The sequence below is a fragment of the Piliocolobus tephrosceles genome, chromosome 1 (genome assembly GCF_002776525.5).
Source record: "Piliocolobus tephrosceles isolate RC106 chromosome 1, ASM277652v3, whole genome shotgun sequence".
Taxonomy (NCBI): Eukaryota; Metazoa; Chordata; class Mammalia; order Primates; family Cercopithecidae; genus Piliocolobus; species Piliocolobus tephrosceles.
Genome location: NC_045434.1, coordinates 169,074,482 through 169,098,047, shown reverse-complemented (window position 1 = coordinate 169,098,047; position 23,566 = coordinate 169,074,482). Strand labels below are relative to the sequence as shown.

The 23,566-nt window shown below is 52.7% G+C and overlaps 1 protein-coding gene across 4 annotated transcripts in view; it reads right to left on the bottom strand.

The window, feature by feature from the left end:
* Positions 1 to 23,566, bottom strand: part of SLC1A7 (solute carrier family 1 member 7) — a 54,485-nt gene that overhangs the window by 10,385 nt on the left and 20,534 nt on the right. For 3 of the 4 annotated variants that reach the window (XR_002725326.3, XM_023186971.3, XM_023186979.3), the window contains exons 3-5: positions 16,432 to 16,647; positions 7,359 to 7,401; positions 4,926 to 5,148 (exon numbers count right to left, since the gene is read on the bottom strand). Coding sequence is in view for 3 of the 4 variants with exons in the window: in XM_023186971.3 (XP_023042739.1) it covers positions 4,926 to 5,148; positions 7,359 to 7,401; positions 16,432 to 16,647 (482 nt within the window). In the remaining variant the exon portion in view is untranslated. The remainder of the gene's footprint in view (positions 1 to 4,925; positions 5,149 to 7,358; positions 7,402 to 16,431; positions 16,648 to 23,566) is intronic. The other variant, XM_023186988.3, reaches the window with a different exon arrangement.

Genomic DNA, 23,566 nt, shown 5'->3' with positions numbered 1-23,566 from the left:
CACCTCGGTACACTCACCCCACCTCAGTACACTCACACAGCATGCCTCAGTAAACTCACACACCCCATCTCGGTACACTCACACATCCCACCTTGGTATACTCACCTCACCTTGGTACATTCACATGCCACATCTCAGTACACTCACACTGCCTTGGTACACTCATACTGCCTCAATACACTCAAACACCCTGGGTGCCTCAGTACACTCACTCATTCCACTTGGTACACTCACAAAACCCACCTGGGTACACTCACACTCCTCGCCTTGATACACTCACCCACCCCTCTGTACACTCACATCACTTTGGTACACTCACACACTCCACCTCATTACACTCACACCACCTCAGGACACTCACACATGCCACCTCAGTACACTCATCCCACCTCAATACACTCACACACCCTGCTTCATTACACTCACATTGCCTCAGTACACTCATACAATTTTCCTCAGTACTCTCACACACCCTGCCTCGGTACGCTTACACACACCGCCTTGGTACACTCACATGATCTGCCTTTGTACACTCACACAGCCCACCTCGGTACGCTCACTCCACCTTGGTACACTCACACAGCATGCCTCAGTAAACTCACACACCCTGTCTTGGTACACTCACACATCCCGCCTTGGTACGCTCACCCCACCTTGGTACATTCACACACCACACCTCAGTGCACTCATAGTGCCTCGTTACACTCACACTGCCTCAGTACACTCAAACACCCTGCCTTGGTACACTCACACATTCCACTTTGGTACACTCACAAAACCTACCTCGGTACACTCACACTGCTTGCCTTGGTACACGCACCCACCCCGCCTCTGTACACTCACACTGCTTTGGTACACTCACACACTCCACCTCGTTGCACTCACACCACCTTGGTACACACACACTGCCTCAGTACACTCACCCCACCTCGATACACTCATACACCCCACTTCGTTACACTCACATTGCCTCAGTACACTCACACAACTTTCCTTGGTACACTCACACAACTCGGTTCACACACACATACCTTGGTACATACACACACACTGCCTTGGTACACTCACACTGCCTCAGTATACTCACACCGCCTTGGTACACTCACCCTGTCTTGGTACACTCACACTCCCCATCTCACTACACTCACACACCTCGTCTTGGTACACTCACACCTCCTCTGTTGTACACTCACTTCGTCCATACACTCATACCTCCTGTGTATACTCACACACACTGCCTCATTACTCACACAGCCCAATTTGTACACTCACACACCCTGCCTTGGTACACTCCCACAACCCGCTTCAATACACTCACACACTCTGCCTTGGTACAGTCATACACCCAGGCTTGGTACACTCACACATTTTGCTTTAGTACACTCACACACCCCGCCTCTGTACACTCACATGCACTGCCTCAATACACACACACGCCCCACCTAGGTACACTCACATGCCCCGACTCAGTATACTCATCCCGCCTCAGTACACGCACACTGCCTCAGTAGGCTCACACACCCCGTCTCGGTACACACACACCCCGCTTGTACACTCACAAAACCTGTCTTGCTACATTCACACACCCTGCCTTGGTACACTCACACTGCCTTGGTACACTCACACACTGCCTCATTACACTCACACACCTTGCCACGGTACCCTCACACTGCCTTGGCACACTTACACACTCTGCCTCGTTACACTCACACACCCTGCCTTGGTACACTCATACGGTCACACCGCCTTGGTACACTCACACACTCCACCTCATTACACTTACACCACCTCAGTACACTCACACATCCCACCTCAGTACACTCATCCCGCCTTGATGCACTCACACACCACCCTTTGCTACACTCAAACTGCCTCAGAACACTCAGACACCCTGCCTCGGTACACTCACATGGCCCACCTCAGTACACTCACACACCCCACCTTGGTACACACATACACACTGCCTTGGTACACTCACACATACCGCCTCAGTATACTCACACACACCACCTCGGTACACTCACTCTGCTTTGGTACACTCATACCGCCTCAGTACACTCACATAACTGGCCTTGGTACACTCACACATACCGCCTTGGTACACTCACATTGCCTTGGTACACTCACTCAACTTTCTTCGGTACAGTCACACACCCCGCCTTGGTACACTCACACACCCTGCCTCACTACACTCACACACCCCGCCTTGGTACACTCACACCGCCTTGGTACACTTACACACTCCACCTCATTACACTCACATACACTGCCTCGGTACACCTACACCACCTTGATACACTCACTCTGCCTCATTACATTCACAATGCCTTGGTACACTCACACACTCTGCCTCGGTACACTCACCCAACCTCGATGCACTCACACACCACCTCTCATTACACTCACACTGCCTTGAAACACACACCCTGCCTTGGTACACTCACACAAACTGCCTCAGTACACTCACACACCCCGCCTCAGTACACTCACCCCTCCCTCGATGCACTCACACACCTCGTCTCAATACACTCAACTGCCTCGGTACACTCACTCACACCACCTTGGTATACTCATACACCTCGCCTTGATACACTCACACACCCCGCCATTATACCCTCACTTTGCCTTGGTACACTGACACATACTACCTCAGTACACTCATGCCCATTGCCTCTGTATACTCACACTGCCTCAGTACACTCACACCACCTTGGTACACTCATACACCTTGCCTTGGTACACTGACACCACCTCGGTACACTCACACACATTGCCTTGGTACACTCAACCACCTTGGTACATTCACACACACCACCTCGGTACACTCACACCCCTCCTTGTTACACTCACACACCTCATCTTGGCACACACCCTGTCTCAGTACACACACACACACTGCCTCAGTACACTTACCCTACCTCAGTACACTCACATATCCTGCCTCGGTACACTCACACACACCACCTTGGTACACTCGCACCACCTTGGTATACTCACACACCCCAACTCAGTACACCCAGAAACCACGCCTCTGTACATTCACACACCTCACCACCTCGTTATACTCACACCATCTCAGTACACTCACACACCTTGTCTCGGTACACTCACACTGCCTTGATACACACACATCCTGCCTCGGTACACTCACACAGCCCCACCTTGGTACACTCACATACACCACCTCAGCACACTCATACACCCCACCTCAGAACACTCACACATCCACACACACCGCCTTGTATACTCACACACACTGCCTCAGCATACTCACACAACCCACCTCAGTACACTCACACAACCTGCCTTGCTACACTCCCACACACTTCCTCGGTATGCTCACACACCTGACCTTGGTACACGCACACACACCACCTCAGAACACATACACACCCCGCCTGGGTACACTCACACGCCCGCCACAGTATACTCACACTCTTTGTCTTGGTACACTCACACGTCCCGCCTTGGTACACTCACACACCCCGCCTCGGTACCCTCATATGCCCCACCTTGGTACACTCACACAAATGTTCATGGATGCACGGACAGTTACACGTGCGCAGTGAACACTCAGTGAGTTAAGTCCAAGGGTCTCCAGTTCTTTTGCTCTGCCAGTAGATGCCCTTTTCTTGTGCTCCCGGCCCTGAGAAAGGCTGCGTTTGGGGATTGCTTGTCAGGTGTGCTGAAAGGCACTTTCAGACATTGTCGTTTCACACACTTGGCTCACTGAGGCCCTGGCCCCTCTTCACGCCTGGCATTTTGGCCCAGATGAGAAGAACTCCATTACCTATTGTTAGCCAGCCACCCACCCATCTCCCCACCAGGTCTGCGGAGCGCCTGCTCTGGCCATGGCAGCAGTGCGCTCTGGGGTGGATGGAGACAAGCCCATCTGCCTGCGTGGGGCTGGTAGTGGCTGTGCAGACAGCAAGCGGTGATATCCTCGCAATCTAGTCTAGTGCTCACGGAATAACCAGGCAGTGTAGCCTGGGACACTCGGCCTAGTCTGGGGAGGACCCTCCTGAGGGCATGGCGCTTGTGGGGAGCACCCTGAAGATGACAAACGTGGAGGGGGAGTGGCAAAAGCAGTCGGGCTGAGGGAGGCAGTGGCCGTGAGTAGTGGGGCTGTGCTGAGAGAACATGGGCCAGTCTCACAGGGCTCTTCAGCTGGCACTAGGAGTCCCTTTCCAGGGGCAATGGGCAGAGCATGATCAGACTTGTGACCTCCTGAATAGGAGACACCAGCAGGGACAGCCTTGGAAGCTTTCTAGGCAGCTTTCACTGGAACCAGGCAAGAGACCACATGGCCTTGACCCAGGCAGTGATGCCGAGAGGAGGGAAACACGTGGCTTGGAGGGGACCTTGGGGGCAGACCCGACAGGATGCAAAAGTGGGGGCCAAGGCAGAGGATGAGGTAGAAAGTCACTCCCAGAGTTTTTGCATGAACGAGGAGGACGGTAAGGTCTTTTCCTTGACAAGAAAACCCAGTGGAGGAGTCGGGGATGGCAGGCAGGACATCTCCACAGGCTTTGTGGGGTCTGAAGCTTGTATAATTTGGGACCCCTCTTTAAGAAAAATAACACAAAATTTAAAAACCAAGGTGCGGGCCTCCAAGTCGCTTGCATAGGCGAGGGACTTGGCATCCCAGAGGAGGGCAGCAAAGGGAAGGGTGTGGCGGGGATGCCAGCTGTGGACCTAAGAAATGGCCCAGACAGGCCTGAGCAGGAGGTGCCAGGGAGAAGTCTCTGGGGTGGGGTGGGGAGGTGCGGGATTTAAATAAACAGGGCTGATCAATATTTCCAGTTTTTCACAGTAAACCTCTCTAGCATTCTCCCCAGACCTCAGTAAGAGGTGGAGGAGCAGGCTGCTGGGAGGGGCTGGGGGCCCAGCTCCATGGCACCACTGGGCAGGTGGGCAGCACGTACCCATGGTGGCAGAGAAGAAGACGATGCCCAGCACGTTCATGCCATCGCTGGTGCCCGGCTCTGACTTGTAAATGACCTCGGGCGGTGGGGTCAGGTCCAGGGCGAAGTTCTGCACACGAGAGCCATTCTCCTCCTGGACCCCGTAGATGAGGATCCGCCGAGGAGGGGCCTCCTCTGGTGCCACCTTGGGAGACTTGACAACTGCAGTGGTCTTGGTGCGGTACTGGTGGGTGACACCCGACCCAGAGAGAAGTCAGGGCCAAGGGTTGTTATTAATATTAACGACAAGAATAATAGCATCTTCAAGGCACATTTGTATCCACTCCTATCCTACTTGATTGACAGTAACCCTGTGAGGCAGGCAGAGCAGGGATTGCTGTTGATATTTTATCCAAAGAGAGCTGCAACTCCTTCCTCTACCACCACACCACCCAGCCACGCTGCCTCCTGCCTTCATTCCTCTTCTTCCTTCTACAGCTCATCACCCCATCTGAGTCCCTCTTAACTGCCCACCCAGCCCCTTATCCATCCAGGTAACCCTTCATCCGCCCATCCGTCCCCTCCCAATCATCCAGTATCCATCCACCTGGTGGCCCACTGGCCCTGCTGCCCACCAGGTGGAAACTTGGACCTTCTCTTTGAAGAAGCATAGCCTGCCCCAAGCCTTGTGGATGAGATGAAGCCCATGCACGAGAAAATGACCCTCCTGAGCCACGTACATTTCCCTCTCTGCCCCCAGAGCATTCGTGGGTCTCACCCCCTCATCCCTCAGGTACTGGGAGCCCAACAAGGGAGCTTCCTCTCCCCTCAAACATCACTGCATCGATAAGACCAACCACCCAGGAAACACATGAGACCTGAAGTCTCTGCTTTGTTTTCCTCCTCTGTAAAATGGCATCGTGATAGCATCTACCGCGTGAAATGAAATGAGACGATGTATATAAAGTGCTTACAACAGTTCCTGGCACATGTTAAGCCCCGTGGAAGCATTACTGCTACCATTATCATCATCATCATCATCATCATCATCATCATCATCATCATCATCATCCTGTTGAACACTCTGTGCTGGTTGCTGGAGATACACAATGAACCTGACATGATTTCTGCCTTGGGGAGGGAGTGACTAACTGGCTGAAAGAGATAGACAGCTTCACGAAGAAGGGGACATTTGAGATAGACAGCTTCACGAAGAAGGGGACATTTGACCTGAGTCCTGAAGGATGGGTAGGAGTTTGCCAAAAGAAAAAGGGCATTCCAGATAGTTACAAAGTAGAGCAACATTGTTTCTCTTTATCTCTCATACCCTCAATGATTCCCAATCACAGTAGAAACTCCCTAGCCTAGGATTCCGTCCCCTTCACAATCTGGCTTATTTCATACATGTCAGGAGAGACGCAGCGACTTGCCAAAGCTTTCACAGCTCCCTATTCAGAAGCCTCCTCTCTACCCCTCAGCCACTTCCTTGTGTCCCCAGGCTCAACGTAGGGCCCAGCCCAGGAAAGGGGTTCAGGAAACTCTGGATTAAGTCAACCAACAGCTGACAGTTTAGAAAGGGAAACAGAATTGGAAATTATTCAAAGGGCAGGCAAAGACTGATGCACAAGGACATTCACCACAATTTCAACAAAGGAAAAACTTTGAAAACAACCTAAGGGAACACTGAAAGGGGGAATGGGAAATAAATGGCAGCCTAGCCTTATCACAGGCCATTATAGTACCACTAAGCATCATACTTTTAAGAAATATTTCATATCCGGGCAAAATGCTCATGATATAATGGAAGTGAAAAAAAGCAAGATGAAAACTGTATATGCACTATGATTATAATATTATTTAAAAATATATAGAGGAAAAAGACTAGAAATATACCATCTGCTACCAGGGACTATGTACTAGAACTACAGATGATTTTTATTTTCTACTTTATATTGTTTAGTATTTTCCTAATTTTCTACAGTGAACATCATTATTATTCTTGTTGGGGGGAAATGATTACTTTAAAAAGAAAGAGAAGACAGGCTAAGAAGATAGGCCTGGGTTTACCTACTGGCTTTGTTATTTACTAGTGGTATAACCTTGGGCAAATCATTGAATCCTTGGAGCCTCAGTTCCCTCATCAGGAAGTGGGGCTAGTGCCGGGTTACTGTGAGGATGGGCGAGAGGGTGTATGTGTAAGCAGAGCAGGCACTCAGTGAAGGCTTCTCTCCACCCCCACACTTTTTCATCATGAAAACTGGAACCCAGGACAGGGATGTGGCCATGGGGGGCTCTAAGGATCCCCAACGTGCCCTCCCCTCTAGCATCCCACCTCCAGGAGACAGCGTGACTGACCGGCACACCTGTCACGTCCCAGCCATGCCACTAGCCCTGCTGCCTGCCCTCCTGCCGGCTGCCCCTTCCCTCCCGTCCACCGCCCATGGACTCACTCACCTGTTTGAATGTGGCTTCTACTAGGTTGGCTGGGAACATGTTCCTGGGAAGAGAATCAGCAATTGAAAAATTCCAGAGCCCAGGACAGGAGGACCCTGGGGGTCATGTCCTTGGGGTCATCTGAACATCTCCCTTGGTGGTCGGGCCTTCCTCAGGCCAGCCTCGTCTGAGGTCTCACCCCCTACATCATGGACACTCCACACCACCAGCACCTGCCGCCCCCAGACTGTGCCATATGCTTTCCAGAGCCAGGCATTTGTCTACACTGTTCCCTCTGCCTGGAATACCCTGCCTGCCTCTCTGTCTGGTGAACTCCTCAAATCTACCACAGATCAAGCACCTCTTCCTCTGTCCAGCCCTCCCTGACTGCCCCACAAGACCCTGTGGCCCTTCTGTGTGTGGGTCACTGCCACTCCGCCACACCACCGTGCGGTCGCTGGCTCACGTGTCTGCCTCCCCCACACAGTGGCCGCCTTGCAGGTGGGACTTGGTTGTTCGTGTCCTATCTGTGGGGTCCAACACGGGACCTCTCACATAGGTGGGCTCATTATTCTTAGTAACATATTTTATTATAAAACTAAAGGTGGAGGAGTCTTTCCTACCAGATAAAACACTGTAAAGATATAACTGTCAAAACTGTGATACTGACACAGCAGTCAATGGAATAGTCCGTGTAATGGAAGCTGTAGCCCAGAAACAGAACCTAGCACATCTAAGTGTTTCGTACTTGATAAAAGTTGTTTCACAAATCAATGAGGAAATGAAGGATTCTTTATACAATACTGTGCAGCTGACCAACTGTTTGGAAAAATAGATGTCAGATCCTTACACCAAAATGAATTCCAAATGGTGTAAAGAAATAAATAATTCTTTGAAAAATGAAACCAGCCGGGCACGGTGGTTCACGCCTGTAATCCCAGCACTTTGGGAGGCCAAGGCAGGCAAATCACCTGAGGTCAGGAGTTTGAGACCAGCCTGGCCAATATGGTGAAACCCCATCTCTACTAAAAATACAATTAGCTGAGTGTGATGGTGCTTGCTGTAGTCTCAGCTACTCAAGAGGCTGAGGCAGGAGAATTGCTTGAACCCGGGAGGTGGAGGTCGCAGGGAGCTGAGCTTACGCCACTGCATTCCAGCCTGGGGACAGAGTGAGACTCTGTCAAAAAAAAAAAAAAAAAAAAAAAAAAAAGAGAAAAGAAAGAAAGAAAGAAAAAGAAACCATAAAAAGCTAGAAGAAATACAGGTTGAGATCTTATCGGGTCTCAGTATAGGAAATGACTCTCTAAGAACAAAATGAGCAATAAATCAATAGATTTTACTACATGAAAATAAAGAAGTCTTGAAGCGCAACATAGCATCCTGGATTGGATCCTGCAACAGAGAAAAAGGACATTCGTGGAAAAATTGATGAAATCCAAATGAGATCTGTAACTTAGTTAATAGTGTTGTACCAATTTAATTTCTTAGTTTTGACAAACGTACCCTCGTTATGTAAGCCGCTAACATCAGGGGAGGCCGGATGAAGGGCGTGTGGGATCTCTCTGTACTGTCTACAACTTTTCCGTAAACCTAAAACTAGGCTAAAATGGAAAGCTGAATGCTTGAGAAGCTCTCTAAGACATACTGCAATACAGCTAAAACCACAAAGCGAGTGACGAGCTGGACAGACTGTGTGACCAAGCACTTCCATCTTAAATCTACTAAGAGCTTTTACAAATCTTGGCCTGGTTTCTACCTTCACTAGCTCCTCTCATCAGAATATCAGCTCCCTGGAGGGTGGAAACTCTGTGTTTGTTCACTGCTGTGTCTCCAGCCCTGGGAAGAGTTCCCAGCACATACCAAGCACTCGGTAAATATTCGCTGCGTAAACCAATAGACCACAAAAACCCGACAGGAAAATGATGGAAAGATATGACCAGGCAATTCGTGTTACAAAAGAAGGAAAGTCAACGGCCAAAAATGCTTTTTAAAATGTTTAGTTTCATCAACAAATTCAATATATTTCCACCTGTCAAACTGACAAAGTATTTTTAAAACGACAATGCACAGTATGGGAGGTTTGGTGAGATGGGCACCCTCACATGGTCCCGGCAGCAGCCTTTCTCTAAAAGCATTTATATCTTTGTCTTCACAGTCCCCTTCTAGGAGTGTGTCCTGTGAGAAATGCCACTCCGAGGTTAGCATCTGCTAACAGGTTTCCATTGCGTGCCTGCTCTTCCTCCAACCTGCGGCCCCACACTCACACTGCCTCCTACTCACTCTTATCCTCAGTTCCTCTCTTCCCATCTTTCAAGACTCAGCTCACACGCACATGGAGAACATGTGGAAGGTCATAAGAAGCCAAATGGAACTTGTGCCTGTATAGACATTTATTTATAACTTCCTTTACAGTTACAATCATTTTAAATGTGGGCCCTGGCAGGGTTAGCTAGTTGCCTACACAGTCTCCGTTCTCTCATCCTTCTTTTTTTTTTTTTTTTTTTTTGAGACGGAGTCTCGCTCTGTCGCCCAGGCTGGAGTGCAGTGGCCAGATCTCTGCTCACTGCAAGCTCCGCCTCCTGGGTTTACGCCATTCTCCTGCCTCAGCCTCCCGAGTAGCTGGGACTACAGGCGCCCGCCACCTCGCCCGGCTAGTTTCTTTGCATTTTTTAGTAGAGACGGGGTTTCACCATGTTAGCCAGGATGGTCTCGATCTCCTGACCTCGTGATCCGCCCGTCTCGGCCTCCCAAAGTGCTGGGATTACAGGCTTGAGCCACCGCGCCTGGCCCCCATCCTTCTTTAATAGAAGTCCTGTTATGTTGTGGGGACCAAATGGGACTGCCATCAAACCCTGATCCTCTTGCTAATGGGGTGGCCATCAAGAAGTGAGTGAAAGTTGTTGGGTGATGATTCCTGGAAAACTCTTAAGGAGGTGCCTATTCAGCCAGGACCCTTTGGTCCGTTCCTCCAACTTTCTTCTTTTACGCCTTGAACATGGAGATAAGAGCTAAAGCTTGAGCAACCTTCGTGGACCATGAGACTCAGATGAAAGCCAGGTGCTAAGCATGGCACAGCACACGGGTGGGTGGGGCACGGGACCCTGGGGACTGCCAGCTGCCCACCTCCCATTTCTGGACTGCTCTTCAGAAGCAAATGTAAGCTTTTACCTTACTTAAGCCTCTGCTGATCTGGCAGCCAAAAGCAAGTCCTGACTCATGTGTTCTCATACTAATAACCAATGAGTTCATCCTGCAGATTTTAATCAAGAATTATACCTTTGATTATTAAATGGGGAAATATACATATTTTTTTTTTTTGGCTTTGAGCCTTCACAGGAAGACTTTTCTGCTTGTCCCATGAGGTCTGTGCTCCTGGTGGCAGCTACATAAAACACAGAACGTGCCTGGGGACATTAATAGCCATGCCTATCAAATACCCACACACTCCGCCCTGTGCCTCCCTGCACGTTTTCCAGGCAGAGCCAGAGTCCATCTCTCAGCTCCCCTCTTCACTTGCTACTTGCAAATTCTCACCGAGATGCTTCCAAACCCACCCCTAATAACATGTCCCCAAACCAAGTCCTAAAGGTGGGAATTGTCCTTCCCAAGCACAGCTCCTGGAAGCTTCTTCCAATCCCTGAGAGGGTAGTTGGAAGCTATAAATAGAGCCCAGTCATTACTTAATCTCCGTGGTGTTTTAATAAGATCGGGGAAAAAAAAGAGAAGAGGCCAGCCGTGCTGAGTGCTCTGCTTGGGTTTCTGTTTTGCGTGCTGCACTGGGAGCAGGCGCCAGTGTTCTGGAGCCCCTGCTGGAGCCCTGGAAAATGAATTCCTGTCTTGGCGGGTCATCCAGGGACATGGCCCGTTGTGTTCCTCTGGAATCATCTTTGAGACATAGATGCAGATCTTTGCCCCTGAGGTGTGCCTTATGTCCCCACGCAGTGGGCTCCCACTTTTCATTTGTCCCACTTGCCCTGGTTCTCAGTTCTCTGCCTGGTCATCTGTGTTTCTGTTCAGTCTTCAGTGCCTGGTAGACACCTGCTCTGGGCCCGGGCAAGGGTCAGGAGGCCCCTGGTCCCTCACTGCCAGTGTCCCCATCTCCTTCACAGCCTCTCAAAGCATCAGGAGCCGCCGTCAGTGCACCCACTTGTCCGTTTGTCCTGAGATGGTGGGCAGCCCTGGAGTGGGGGTGTGAGGGGCACTTGTACTTGCTCCCCAGCTCCCAGCACAATGTCTTCACCCAGAGCAGCAGCTAAATACAGGGGGGCTGAATGGAACGGAAGTGACTGTGCCCCTCCCAGGGCACCCCATCCATGCCTCTGCTCACCTTCTGTCCACTCCACCCTGCTCTAATCCATCCTTCCCAAACCCACCAGCTTCCCATTCTGAAAGCCTAACAGCCAGCCCCTCAACCTGGGCTTCCTGTCTTCAAGGTTGGACTCTGCCCAGCCCTCCCAACCTCATCTCCCAGAACCCTCCTCCAGAAGCTTCGGTTCACGCCCTGCAGCCTCCTCACTGGCTCATAGGCCTTTGTGTTTTAGAACCACAGAGCTAGATGGGATCTTGAAAATCACTGGGGAAACTGAGGCCTGGAGCAGGGAACTGGCCTGCCCAAGGTCACACAGTGACTTATTATTGTCAGAGTGGAGATGAGGCCACAGGTCTCCTAGGTTCTGGTTTCCTGTCCCAGGACACCTGTGTTCTCTCCCTGCAGCCCAGCTCTCTGACCAAGAAACTGTGAGAGCGAGGCCCAACACCCAGCTTTGCAGAACAACTTGCCTCAGGGTTGAAAGTGGGTGGGGTAGGGCTGGGGGTAGGGGGTGCGGTTCTAAGCAGCAGGATCAGTTTTCTGTTCTAAGCAGCAGGATCCATTTTCACCATGTGAAAAGCAACCCAAGAGCAGGAAACACTCTGGAACATTTGAGTGTGGCACGTGTGTTTGATCCGGAGCCCCGTAGCCCCTGAGCAGGGGCAGGCAGTGGTGAGGCAGGCAGCACCGACACCTTCTTCCACCACGTGGAGAAGCCGTTCTGAATCATTAAGATCCAAGAAACCATGAATCACCACATCCTAGAAATAACAGATCTTAGAAACGAGGTTTCTTGAAGTTCCTCTTTCCTCGGTTTCCAGGATATCCACTCTTCCAGTTCTCCTCCTGTCTCTCTGCTTGCCCCTGCTCTGTTTGCTGTGCAAAGCCCACAGTGCGGCCGTGAGCCAAGGCCTGTCCTAGGCCTCTGCACCTGCTTGCTGGGCACGTTCTCCCTGGACCATTCCAGCTCCTCCTGGGGGTCAGACCCCAACGCCACTGATGACCTGAAACCCACATGTGCATTCAGCAAACTGTGCACCCACTCGGTGCCAGGTGCTGTTCTAGACTCCACGATACAGCGGGAACAGAGGTTAAAGAGCCAGGCTTCACAGGGCATATTACATTCCAGTGGAGGCGGGAAGAAAAGAAACACATCGACGTGATCATGTTGGGTACTAAGAAAGGCTATGAGGAAAAGTGACGCAAGAGAAGACAACAGAGAGACAGAGCCTCGGAGGCCCCAGGAGAGGCGACACCCAGGAGAGATGTAAATGGAGTGAGGGAAGGAGCTGCATGCTTTCTGCAGGGAGGGCCATCCAGAGAGGCAGCAATGGCACCCAGATGGGAAGGACAGCGAGGCGGGCGGGGCTGGAGCCAGGGCAGGGAAGGGGAGAGTCGGGGCAGAGGTCAGAGGCTGACGTGTGTCAGCAAGGGCCTGTAAGCCACAGTGCAGGCTACGATTTTGTTGCCATGTGCTGGGTTGAGAGCAGGTTTTGAAAAGGATGCCTCTAGCTGCAGTGCTGAGAACAGACCACAGGAAGCAGAGAGGAAGCGGAGGCCAGGCTGGACACTGGAGGGGGCAGCAGTGGCGGGAGTGGCAGGGGAGGTGGAAGGGCCATGGCTTGGGATTTCATTTTCAAGGTGAAATTTGCTGAAGAACTGGCTGCAGGGTATGAGAGAATGAGCGATGTCAGACCAGACAGGCAGGGCGAGAAAAGGGCAGATTTATGGAAAAATCAAGAGTTGAGCTTGGGCCTGTTAATTTTGAGATGCCTCTAGACACTTTATGTGAGAATCTGGAACTCATGTGAGAGGTTTCCAGGCTGGAGACTGAATTCGGAAGTGCCGGAGTCCAGAAGGTGTTCAAAGTGCTGGTATTGGATGAAGTCTTGCTGGCCAAGTAAGCACTCACAGAACAGACCCTGCCTGGATCTCTTTCTGGCTCCAGACTCTATAGGTGACAGCCACGCGATAGGAACAGCATGGCAAGCATTTCATGATCCTTAGTTCATCACACACTCTAAAGGGTAAAAGAGAAGCTGAAGATTTTCCTGGAGTAATGAAGGCAGTGGTAGACTGATTGCATTGATGGCCTTGGTTTGTAGACTCCATTTCCCTTATAACATTGTGGTCCCTTTCCACCTTCAGTCTGGACTTGGCCACCTGACTTGCTTTGGCCAAGAGGATATTAGTGGACTTGCTGAAAGCAGAGGATTGAGAAACATTTGCATGTTTTGATTTCCTCTTTTGCTCCTCCACCTTTGTTATTTAAAAAAAAATGCCTGGGCTAGCTCTCTCCTGGAATCCTGTCACCACCATGAAATAAACCTAGGCTGGCCCGCTGGAGTACAAAGACCACAAAGAGTGCAGCTGAATCATCTCAGCCAAGACTCCCCTAGACCAACTGTTCCCCAGTTGAGCCACCAGCTGCCTGCATGTGAGTGAGCTCAGTCCAAATCAGGAGAACTTTCCAGCTGACCTGTAGACTTGTGCTTGTCATTTTAAGCTGATACATGTTGGGTTGGTTTGTTATGCAGCAGTAACTAGCTGATACAGGGAATGAGAGTTTCTTTAGAGAGCAGGTGGGAGCCTGTGTATGGGCATCTATCCCCATGGGGAAGGAAAGGAATGCTTCTCCACAACCTTAAGCCAAGAGAACTTCAGAGACCTTGGCTTGAGTCTCTTAGGATATGAGGAATGTAGTGGCTAGTGCCTGACTCATGTCCAAAGGTCCTGGGAAAGGCCAGCACTTCCAGTAGGGATATGTATGCTTCCCATGGGCCAGATATGACCCAATAGGGTCACCCAGAGGGGTGAGGTGACCCCAGTAGAGGAGTCAACCAGAGCCCCATCTAGGGAGGACATTGTAAGTAGCCAGATGGAATAGACTGCCTGAGTCCAGGGGACAGCAGGTGAGAGATGCGAGAGAGAGAAGAGGCTCCAGAGAACCCACAGAAGTACTCTTGGAGAGACATGACCAGGGAGCACCTGCTCCAGCTCACCCCACTCCCAGTCTGCGCAACCCTTCCTGGCCAACTCCCTCACCTCTCACCAGGGAGCAGGCAGAGCAGGAAAGAGAAACAAACTCACCACGACCCTCTTCCCACTGCAGCTTTCCCAGTCTGAGTCAGATCCAAAAGACTACGACAGGGTTAAACTGCATGAGTTTGGGGTTTTAATGTTAGGCCTAGACTTCTTAGATCTGAAATTGATCGGAAAGTGAGAAGTCCTAGAAGGTGTTCCTTGAGCACATTTAGTGGGGTAGCCTGTGGAGCCCAGCAGACCATTCCTGGGTGGGGCTTCCCAGGCTCCATCCCAGTCCCTGCTCTCTCACCACCTGTCCTGCAAGAGCCCCTCTGCCACTAGGGTTGCACCTAACACCTCTCCCTGGTGATTTCCAAACCTCTGTCTCCAGCTTAGACTCCCCCATGAGAGTTACAACCACTGGCCAACCATCAGTGGACACCTACCCCAGGATGCCTGCTCCTGCTCCAGACCATCCATCGCTTGGTGACCACACCACCATCCACCTGGATGCATGGGCCAGAAACCTTCATGCTGGGTGATCAACAGACCTCACCTCCGTCTCACCCGCCTCCTGCTGAGGGTCCCTCCTGAGCAGCCCTGCCATCTGCCTCTTCTTCCATCCCCAGGGCCACCACTTGGCCCTGTCCCTGGCTCTGCCTTCCCCTCCAACCTCTCCCGCAACTCTGACCCCTGGTCAGAGTGAACCTTCTGAATTGGATCATGCCGCTCCTTTGTGTAAAACCCATTTCCTGTGGCCTTTAGGATAAAACTTAACTTTTGGCCTGGTTCACAGTGCCCTTTGAGGTCTGCCCCACCTGGATTCTCCCGCAGGAGTTTCTGCCTGCCTCTCACCCCTTCTGCTCTGTCACACTGATTGTGTGATGCCTTCTTCCCGACACGGTTCCCTGCAGCTCAGGACCTTTGCACAGCTGTCGCCCCCAGGCCTGCCCTCCCTGCCTCCCCACCTTCCCCTCCCTTAGAAGGGCAGTGGCTTCCTGCTCTCATCGGCAGCCCCAGCTTCCCCATTGCAGCCCCAGGCCCCCACGTTGTCCCTGTCTGCTCCAGGGTCTGACCACTCCTGCAGGGCAAGGGCTGGCTCTGAGTCTCCTGGTCCAGGGCCTGGTGCAGAGCTCCACTGGTGAGGGAGCGAATGCATGAAGGAGAGGAGCAGGGGAGGCCTGCAGGGGACCCAGGGAGAGGGAGTGGAAGGTGGCTGTGCCGCTGGGTCTGCAGTGCTTCCCTGGAGAGGGAGTCTAGGTCTGAGAAGCAAGGTCAGCTGTACTGCCGTGGCTAAGGGGTGGCACCGCAGGGCAAATGGCACCGTCCTTGGAGTCAGACAGGCCTAGGTTGAATCCTGTCTCTACTACCTACCTACCGGTGACTCTGGAAAAGTCATGGCACCTTTTTGAGCCCCATTTCCTCATCTGTGAAAAGAGGACCAATAAAGAAAGGGAGGGGCCAACAACCGCCAGCCTCCCATCCTACAGGCTGGGCATCAGCAAATGCTCACAGACGCCTGCTCTGTGCCCAGCCACAGGCAGAGAGGGGCAGACCCCGTCCTGCCTGCAAGGTGCTTCCAGCCTGGTGGGGCAGACGATGCAGCATGATCTTGGTGGGCAGCCCAGAGCTCAACCCCCCAGGATGATCATGGCCTCCGTGATCACCCCCATCCCTACACCCCGTTCTGGCCTCTGGGGGCCCTGGCAGGGCAGGCTTGGGCCTGGCATTCCCGAGCGGGGTGTGGGTAGCAATGGTTACCGGATGAGGTCCAGCAGGGCATCGGCTGAGCTCATGATGGGCTTCCCACTCTGCTCCGTGGTCTCCTTCTGGGCCGCGCCGCCTGGGTGGATGATGGAGACCATGAAGATGCCCACGATGACAGCCATGAAGGTGGTCCACAGGTAGTATGCCACGGTAAGGACGCCCAGGCGGCTGGAGGTCTTGGCATCCAGGGAGGCAAGTCCGGACATCAAGCTGGGAGGGCGAGGGGGTCAGGGGCTGTGGTGGGGAGGCCAGGGCCTGGCCAGGCACTCAATGCTCACTCGGCCCCACCTGGCCATGCCCAACTGCCTCACAGTGCTCCAGGGAACCCCATTCCTCCAACAATCCAGTCCTGTGCTCCTTGCAGCCTCTCTTTCTGGTCTGCCTTCTGCCCTCTGCCCCACGCCCTGGGGTGCAGGTCCCGCGCCTTGAGACCTCTGCACCTGCCGTTTTCCATGCTTGGTGTCCTCTTAGAAGCTTCCTTCACTCTCCTAATGCCTGCCCACCAGGCAGGATCAAGCTTGGGCTACCTCTGAGGTCTACCTGCCTCTCCCCCAAAGTGAGGAGCCCATTCCAGGACTCCCACAGCCCCTGGTCGCTCCATCAGGACCCTGCCTGTCTGCCTGTGAAAGGAGGGATGGGTCTGACTTCCCTGTGGGTCCCGAGAGGACGGCACTGCAGGCGGTTCCTGCAGGCTCCTGGACCAGCTAATGAGGGAGTGAGTGAGAGCGCTGGGCTGGGGACTGGTGACCCCGGTCCTAGTCCCAGCTCTGCCAACTGGCTGTGTGGCCTCAGCAAGCAAGTCACTCCTCCATCTTTGGGCCTTAGGATCTCCATCTGTAAAATGAAGCCATCTTGGGTTTGCGCCTGGGCCCAGGTTCCCTGTCATAGGTGGCTGTGTTGAGAGGGCTGTGGGTCTCTCTCCTCTCGGCTCCTCTCCACCCCCATCCACCCTGGTCTGGGTCTCTGCCTACCAGTGCAGCTCAGCCCCAAAGTCCTGGAGCCCCGGAGCCCCAGAGTGACTCTTCTCGCAGCTGTTGTGGGGGTGTGGGATGGTGGGAGGCATGGGGGAAGTGAGAGATTAATTAAGGAAATGCTTGTGCTTTGCTTTGTTGCCAAAAGGATTTTTCCCCAAAGCCCTTTCATTCTTTCAGATAAAGAAGTATTTGTCTGGTTTTAATCATGTAAACAAGAGCAGATAATCCCCAGCCACGCTCCTCTTATCATTAGATTTGGTGCAGCAGCATCCAGCCCCAGGCTGAGCGTGAACACCGGCACCCTCCCGCAACAGGAGCCACTGCCTGTGAGGGCCCTGCCCTGCCTGCTCGCTGGCACAATGGCTTACTCTTCTGGTAAGACAGAGTTTGAGCATCCCCTCCTCCAGGAAGCCTTCTCTGAGCACCAAGCTGAGTGAAGCCTCCTTCTCTGGTTCCACAGTCCCTGTGCCTCCCACTGTCCCTGCCCCCACCTCACTGAACTGTGAACTGTTTACCGGAAGCGCCTCCAGGGTTGGGCCAGGGTCTGATTGAATGCTGGGTCTGCAGTTTGGTAGCAGACATGCTGAGTGAAGGAGTGAATGAATGAATGAATGAATGAGTGTTTACAGTCTCTGCTTATCCTCATCTGCCAGGATGCCATATGTTAGTGATGGGCTTAGGGTGGGTCTTAGACATGAATCCTGAAGGGCTCATAATGGGATTGTGCAGCCAGAGGAAATGGGGGGCTGCCCTGCAATCATTATCCAAGAGAGATTATCCCAGGCAGGGTCGGTGCATCAACCCCAGGGCCAAACAGTCCTCCCACCATGACAGAACCCCCACAGTGGGGTCCAGCTGTCTCAGGCCACAGGGAAGCCATGTCCCCGAGAGCAGGCCCTGCCTGAGGTCACACAGGACAGCAGTGCCCGGCTGGGCCAGAACTCAGGGCCAGACCCAGGCCTGTCCTCCTTCATTCATATGTGTTCAAACCTTTCTCACATGCCCACTCTGTGCCATGCCCTGTGCCCACAGGAAGAAATCAGAACCTGTCCCTGACCTCAAGGAGCTCCTAGTCTGCCAGGGAATGGGGAGGGAGATGGAAATGACACTGGGCCACAAGTGCACTCAAATGGCCCCTGGACTATGTGGGAGCATCAGAACCGCAAGGGAAGGGGGGACAAGGAAATGCTGTCTTTATTCAGAGAAGGGGGAATCACTTCAAGCTAGGGAAGTCAAGAAGGGCTCCCTGGAGGAGGTGGCATTTGAGCTGGCTCTTGGAAATGGGAGAGGATTTGGAGATGGGGCAGACAAGGCAGAAGGGAGGCTGGAAAGTGTGAGACACCGTGCTGTTCGATGTGGTCTGAGCTCAGGTAATATCTGAGGATTGGTGACAGATTGGTGATAGAAGGGATAGAGAAGACAGGCTGAGCTCAGGAATAGGGTGGCCTTGTGGCATTTAGCACAACTCAGGCGGCAGAATTTGCTGAATGTCAAGAACGGAGAATAACAATTCCTTAGATTTGGGAAGATCAAAGTAAACATGGTGTACTGGGAGGGTCACTGAAGTAGTATTTGTAAGATCAAAAACCCGACCTAAGAACTCACCAATGCAGATTAGATAGAAAGGGATGGCACAGCAACATCAGGAGTGATCATGTCCCTGGAAGGATGTTCCTAAATCAACGCTAAGTGGAAAAGCAAGTTACCAGATCGTTTGCATCTCTGCAGTGAGCCCTGGAACCTCCTGGGACGGAGGACCCCCTCTGGATTTGCGGTCTAGGCACATAACGTGTCTGAGGGATTGCGTGGAGTGGGGCGCAGGTGAGGACTGGATTTCAGAAAAGGATAAAGGCCCCTCAGAAGGCCCCTCCGGGGAAGAAGAGGCCTAACACAGGGGTGGCGCCAACTCAGGGACAGAATGAGATGTGGGAGGGAGTGTAGGTTCTAGACAGAGCGGGAGGGACCCCTGACCCCACCCTGGGGCCCCCATTGGCTCTGGACAGGAGAGCACCCATGGACGAAATGGAGAGAATCCTGGGACCCAAGTCGTTTTGTGCTGGAGCCTCCCTCCCTCCCCACATATGGCGGAAGGGAGAGGTGAACAGCCGCGGGAACTGCTGGTGACAACTGGCAGCATAGGTCAGCCTCCCCCAGAGTGCCAGGGCCATGGCAGGTGAGGGCAGAGGCCAAGAAGAATGGGGGCTGGGCATGCAGAGGACGTGGCTTCCACAGCCCTCACAGGCACAGAAAGGAGGTGTAAGGCCCTGCCCTTTGACTTTTTGAGGAGTTCCTCCCTGCTGAGGCTCCTCAAGGTCCCAGGCTTCAGGACCAAGCTGTTAAAGGTGACTTTCCTGAGAACTTGCAGCTGGTGCCCAGTGGTGGTGGGAGACCAGGTCTCACGGACGGGCACGGAAACAAGCACTCTATAGGAAATGTAACCGTTATCTTTGGGTGTTATAAACAATTTTTGTTTTGTTTTGAATAGTCCTTCACATTCTCTATTCTTTCTAGATTGAGCCCGTCTTCTTGTGTGATGGAGAGGATACCTCCTGGAGGACCCAGCAGCCTCAGAAGCCATCATCTCTCTGGGACTTTACTGTTCCCTAGACACCTGAACACCCAGCTCACTGGATCCTTAAACAACCTTCTGAGTGAGGCGCTGTGGAGTTCCACTGCGAGCCACATTTGTAATTTAGAATTTTCTAGTAGTCACATTAAAAAGTGAAAAGAAACAGGTGAAATTAGTTTTTTGGTGAAATTAAGTTTAATACATTATTTAACCTAGTTTATCCCAAATATTATCATTTCAATGTGTCATCAATATAAACATTTTTAGGCCAGGAGCGGTGGCTCACGCCTGTAATCCCAACACTTTGGGAGGCCGAGGTGGGCGGATCACCTGAGGTCAGGAGTTCAAGACCAGCCTGACCCACATGGTGAAATCCCATCTCTACTAAAAATACAAAATTAGCTGGGTGTGGTGGCGCATGCCTGTAATCCTAGCTACTCGGGAGGCTGAGGCAGGAGAATAGCTTGAACCCACGAGGCAGAGGTTGCAGTGAGCCGAGGCCGTGCTGTTGCACTCCAGCCTGAGCAATAAGAATGAAACTCCGTTTAAAAAATATATATATATATACTGCTTCAGGTTTTAAATTTTAACTTAAATTAATCAAATAAAATTAAAAGTTCAGTTCCTCAGTTGCACTGCCCGCATTTTGGGTCTCAGTAGCCTCCTCTGACTCATGGCTGTTGTATCGGACAGTCCAATACAATAGTTCTGAGTTATAGAGGTGGAAAATGGAGCACAGGGAGGTGGAGGCAAGTGGCGAGGCCCCCCAGTTGGTGAACCATAGCGTCAAGATTGGAACAGGGATTTCTGATTCAGAATCTTGTGGGGTTCCCCCTCCCACAATGCCTCTCTGTGATACAGACCTGGTTTAACTCTGGTGGTGAGGGAAAAGATCTGGTTTGGGCTATGATTTTATTTTTTATTAATTCTTTGAGATAGGGTTTCACTCTGTTGCCCAGGCTGGGGCTCAGTGGCACGATCACGGCTCACTGCAGCCTTGACCTCCTAGGCTCAAATGATTCTCCCACCTCAGCCTCCCAAGTAACTGGGACTACAGGCACTCAACACCATGCCTGGCTAATTTTTCAAAATTTTTAGTAGAGATGGGGTCTCTTGATGATACCCAATCTGATCTTGAACTCCTGAGCCCAAATGATCTTCCTGTCTTGACCTCCCAAAGTGCTGGGATTACAGGTGTGAGTCACCCAGCCCAGCCAACTATGATTTTAATGTGATCCAGCCCATGTAAAGCCTTTGTAGTTCAATCTCAGAGTTCACAGCCTGCCTGTGGTAATGAGCCTCAGATTTGTGGCGGGGAGTTTCCCATTGTTGGAGGCACCTAAGTGGATCCTTGATGGTCACCTGTTGAGATACTGGATGGAGGCTTCCAGATAGAGTGGGAGGTTCCGTGAGGATGACTTCAAACCTTCCTTGTGGCTCTGTGATTTATGGTGAGGGGAGAATAGGCAACCAGCTCTCTCCCACTCCAGGCTTGGCTGGGTGCTCCTGGGAGCACCTGAGGTGTTTGAGGGCCCCAGGGAAGAGCCTCTGGGAGTCTGGAGGCCTGGAACTCCCTCCTAAACCATCTGGCCACCACTCAGAGCCCAGGGATTGTGGATCAAGAGATTGTGGTGATTAGAGACATTAACCGGCAGAGGCAGTGGGGAGGCCCAGCCTGTCTTAATCTGGTAATTGTTCCCCTTGCAGGGGTGGGGGAAGGGAGGCGGTGGCTGCCAGGCTCCCCATGGAGGGAGAAAAAGGCCGCTGACTGACCCTCCCCTGGTTCTCGCACCAGCCCCCGAGGGACTCCTGATCCCATCTCACACTGGGAGGTGCTGAGCAGCTCTGCCATTTGCCAAGACCTGGTTACAAAGGTGAGGGATTAGAAACCACGCCCCACGCCCCACGAAGTCGAAGTCGAAGTCGAAGTCGCACCTCCCTGCAGAGAGAGCTGAGAGCCTGCAGGCTGCCCGGCTGCCAGGTGCCCCTCCCCCAGTTTTAAGTCCTCCAGTGACTCCCCATTGCCCTCCACAACCATCCCAGCTCCTTCCCTGCCCTGGGTCCAGTGTGGCTGGGCCATTCTCCTCCTCGTCCACTCTGCTCCTGGAAGCACCGGATTTTCCTCCCGCCTGGAACTCTGCATCCACCATCCCTTCCCCCACCCCAGCCCAATGTCCCCAACCCTGGGTCAGCTTAGACATCACTGCCTCTGGGAAGCCTTCCCTGACTGCAGTCATCTCACCCACTTCCCCAGGGCAACCTGTGCTTCCCAGTTTGTTATGGACCACCCTGCCAGTGGGCTCAACCCGAATCCCCAGGGCCTGACCCAGTGCCTGGCACAGGACGGGCTGGCAGGGAGTGCCGGGAGCCCAGTCCCCACCTGCTTCTCCTTTCCTGTCCTCTAGACGCAGCTCAGCTCTGAAGTCTCCACTTAGGCACCACCGCCCTCTGAAGGCCTCCCTGAGCCCCTAGGCAAGACAAGGAAGCTCTCGTGAGTAAGCATCCCTCACTCGCTGGGAGACCCTGGGCATGTGACTGAGCCTTGGTGTGCCTCTGTTTCCACTGAGGATGAATGGGGATGATGCTGGTTTGCTGTGAGGTCGAATCTTGGTTTGGAGTGGCGCCTGGCATGTGATAAGTATGCGCTGTATTTCAATTGTTAGAATTTCCTCTGTCGTCTGTGAACACCTGCCCCAGCAGACTGGAACTCCTCCAAGGCAAGGCTAAGTCTAGTTTGGCTCTAGGTCCTCAGAACCCAAGGTCTGGCACAGGCCTGGGTGCAGGGTTGCTGATGTGTGTGATGCTAAACCAGGGTGACATTCTAGATCAGACTTGAAAAGGACGGCTTGTGTGCCCTGGTGACTGAGCAGCCAGTGAAGGTTTCCTGAGAACAGATCACCAGTACCAGCCTTGGTCCCCCTGATGGGCTTAGGGGAATGCCCGTGGCGTTGTGTGTCTGTGTGACATTGAGACAGTTAGCACCAGAAATCTGGGAAGAGATGGGAGCTTGGTGAAGGGACAAGGAGCCAAATGACTGTCCTGGGCAGTAGAAATGGGTATCTAGAGGTGGGCCTCAGGACTCTGCTTTCGGCCCTCTCCTTTCTGGTCATTTTCATCAGTGGCTTGGCCAAGGCCCCCGACAGCATGTGGAGCAGATTTGTAGAGGACAGGAAGCTGGGAGGAACAGCTAATGTGTTGGATGAGGGAGCTGGGAATCCAAGCAGACCCCAGCAGGCTGGGACCATGGGCCAATTCTGACACAATGAGCCTGAACACAGACATGTGTTGGGCCACACTTGGCTTCCCCAGCTTGGAGTGCACAAACACCGGGGTGGGAGGGGGAGGCCGAGCCGTGGCTGCACACGTGGGGAGGGGACTTTGGGTTTTGCTTGCTGCCAGCTAGTGAGTCACCTGGGACGCGGGGCTGCCAAAGGGCTGGTGGGCCCCCCGCCTGTGGCTTCAGAAGCCCGGGGGCTGGTGGAGGCTGCTGCAGACCTGCCTTGACTCACTGGGAAAGAGACGGGGTGGGGTGTGTGTGTCCTGTAAAGGGCAGCTGGGGTAGGTAGCAGGTGACAGAGGCACGTGC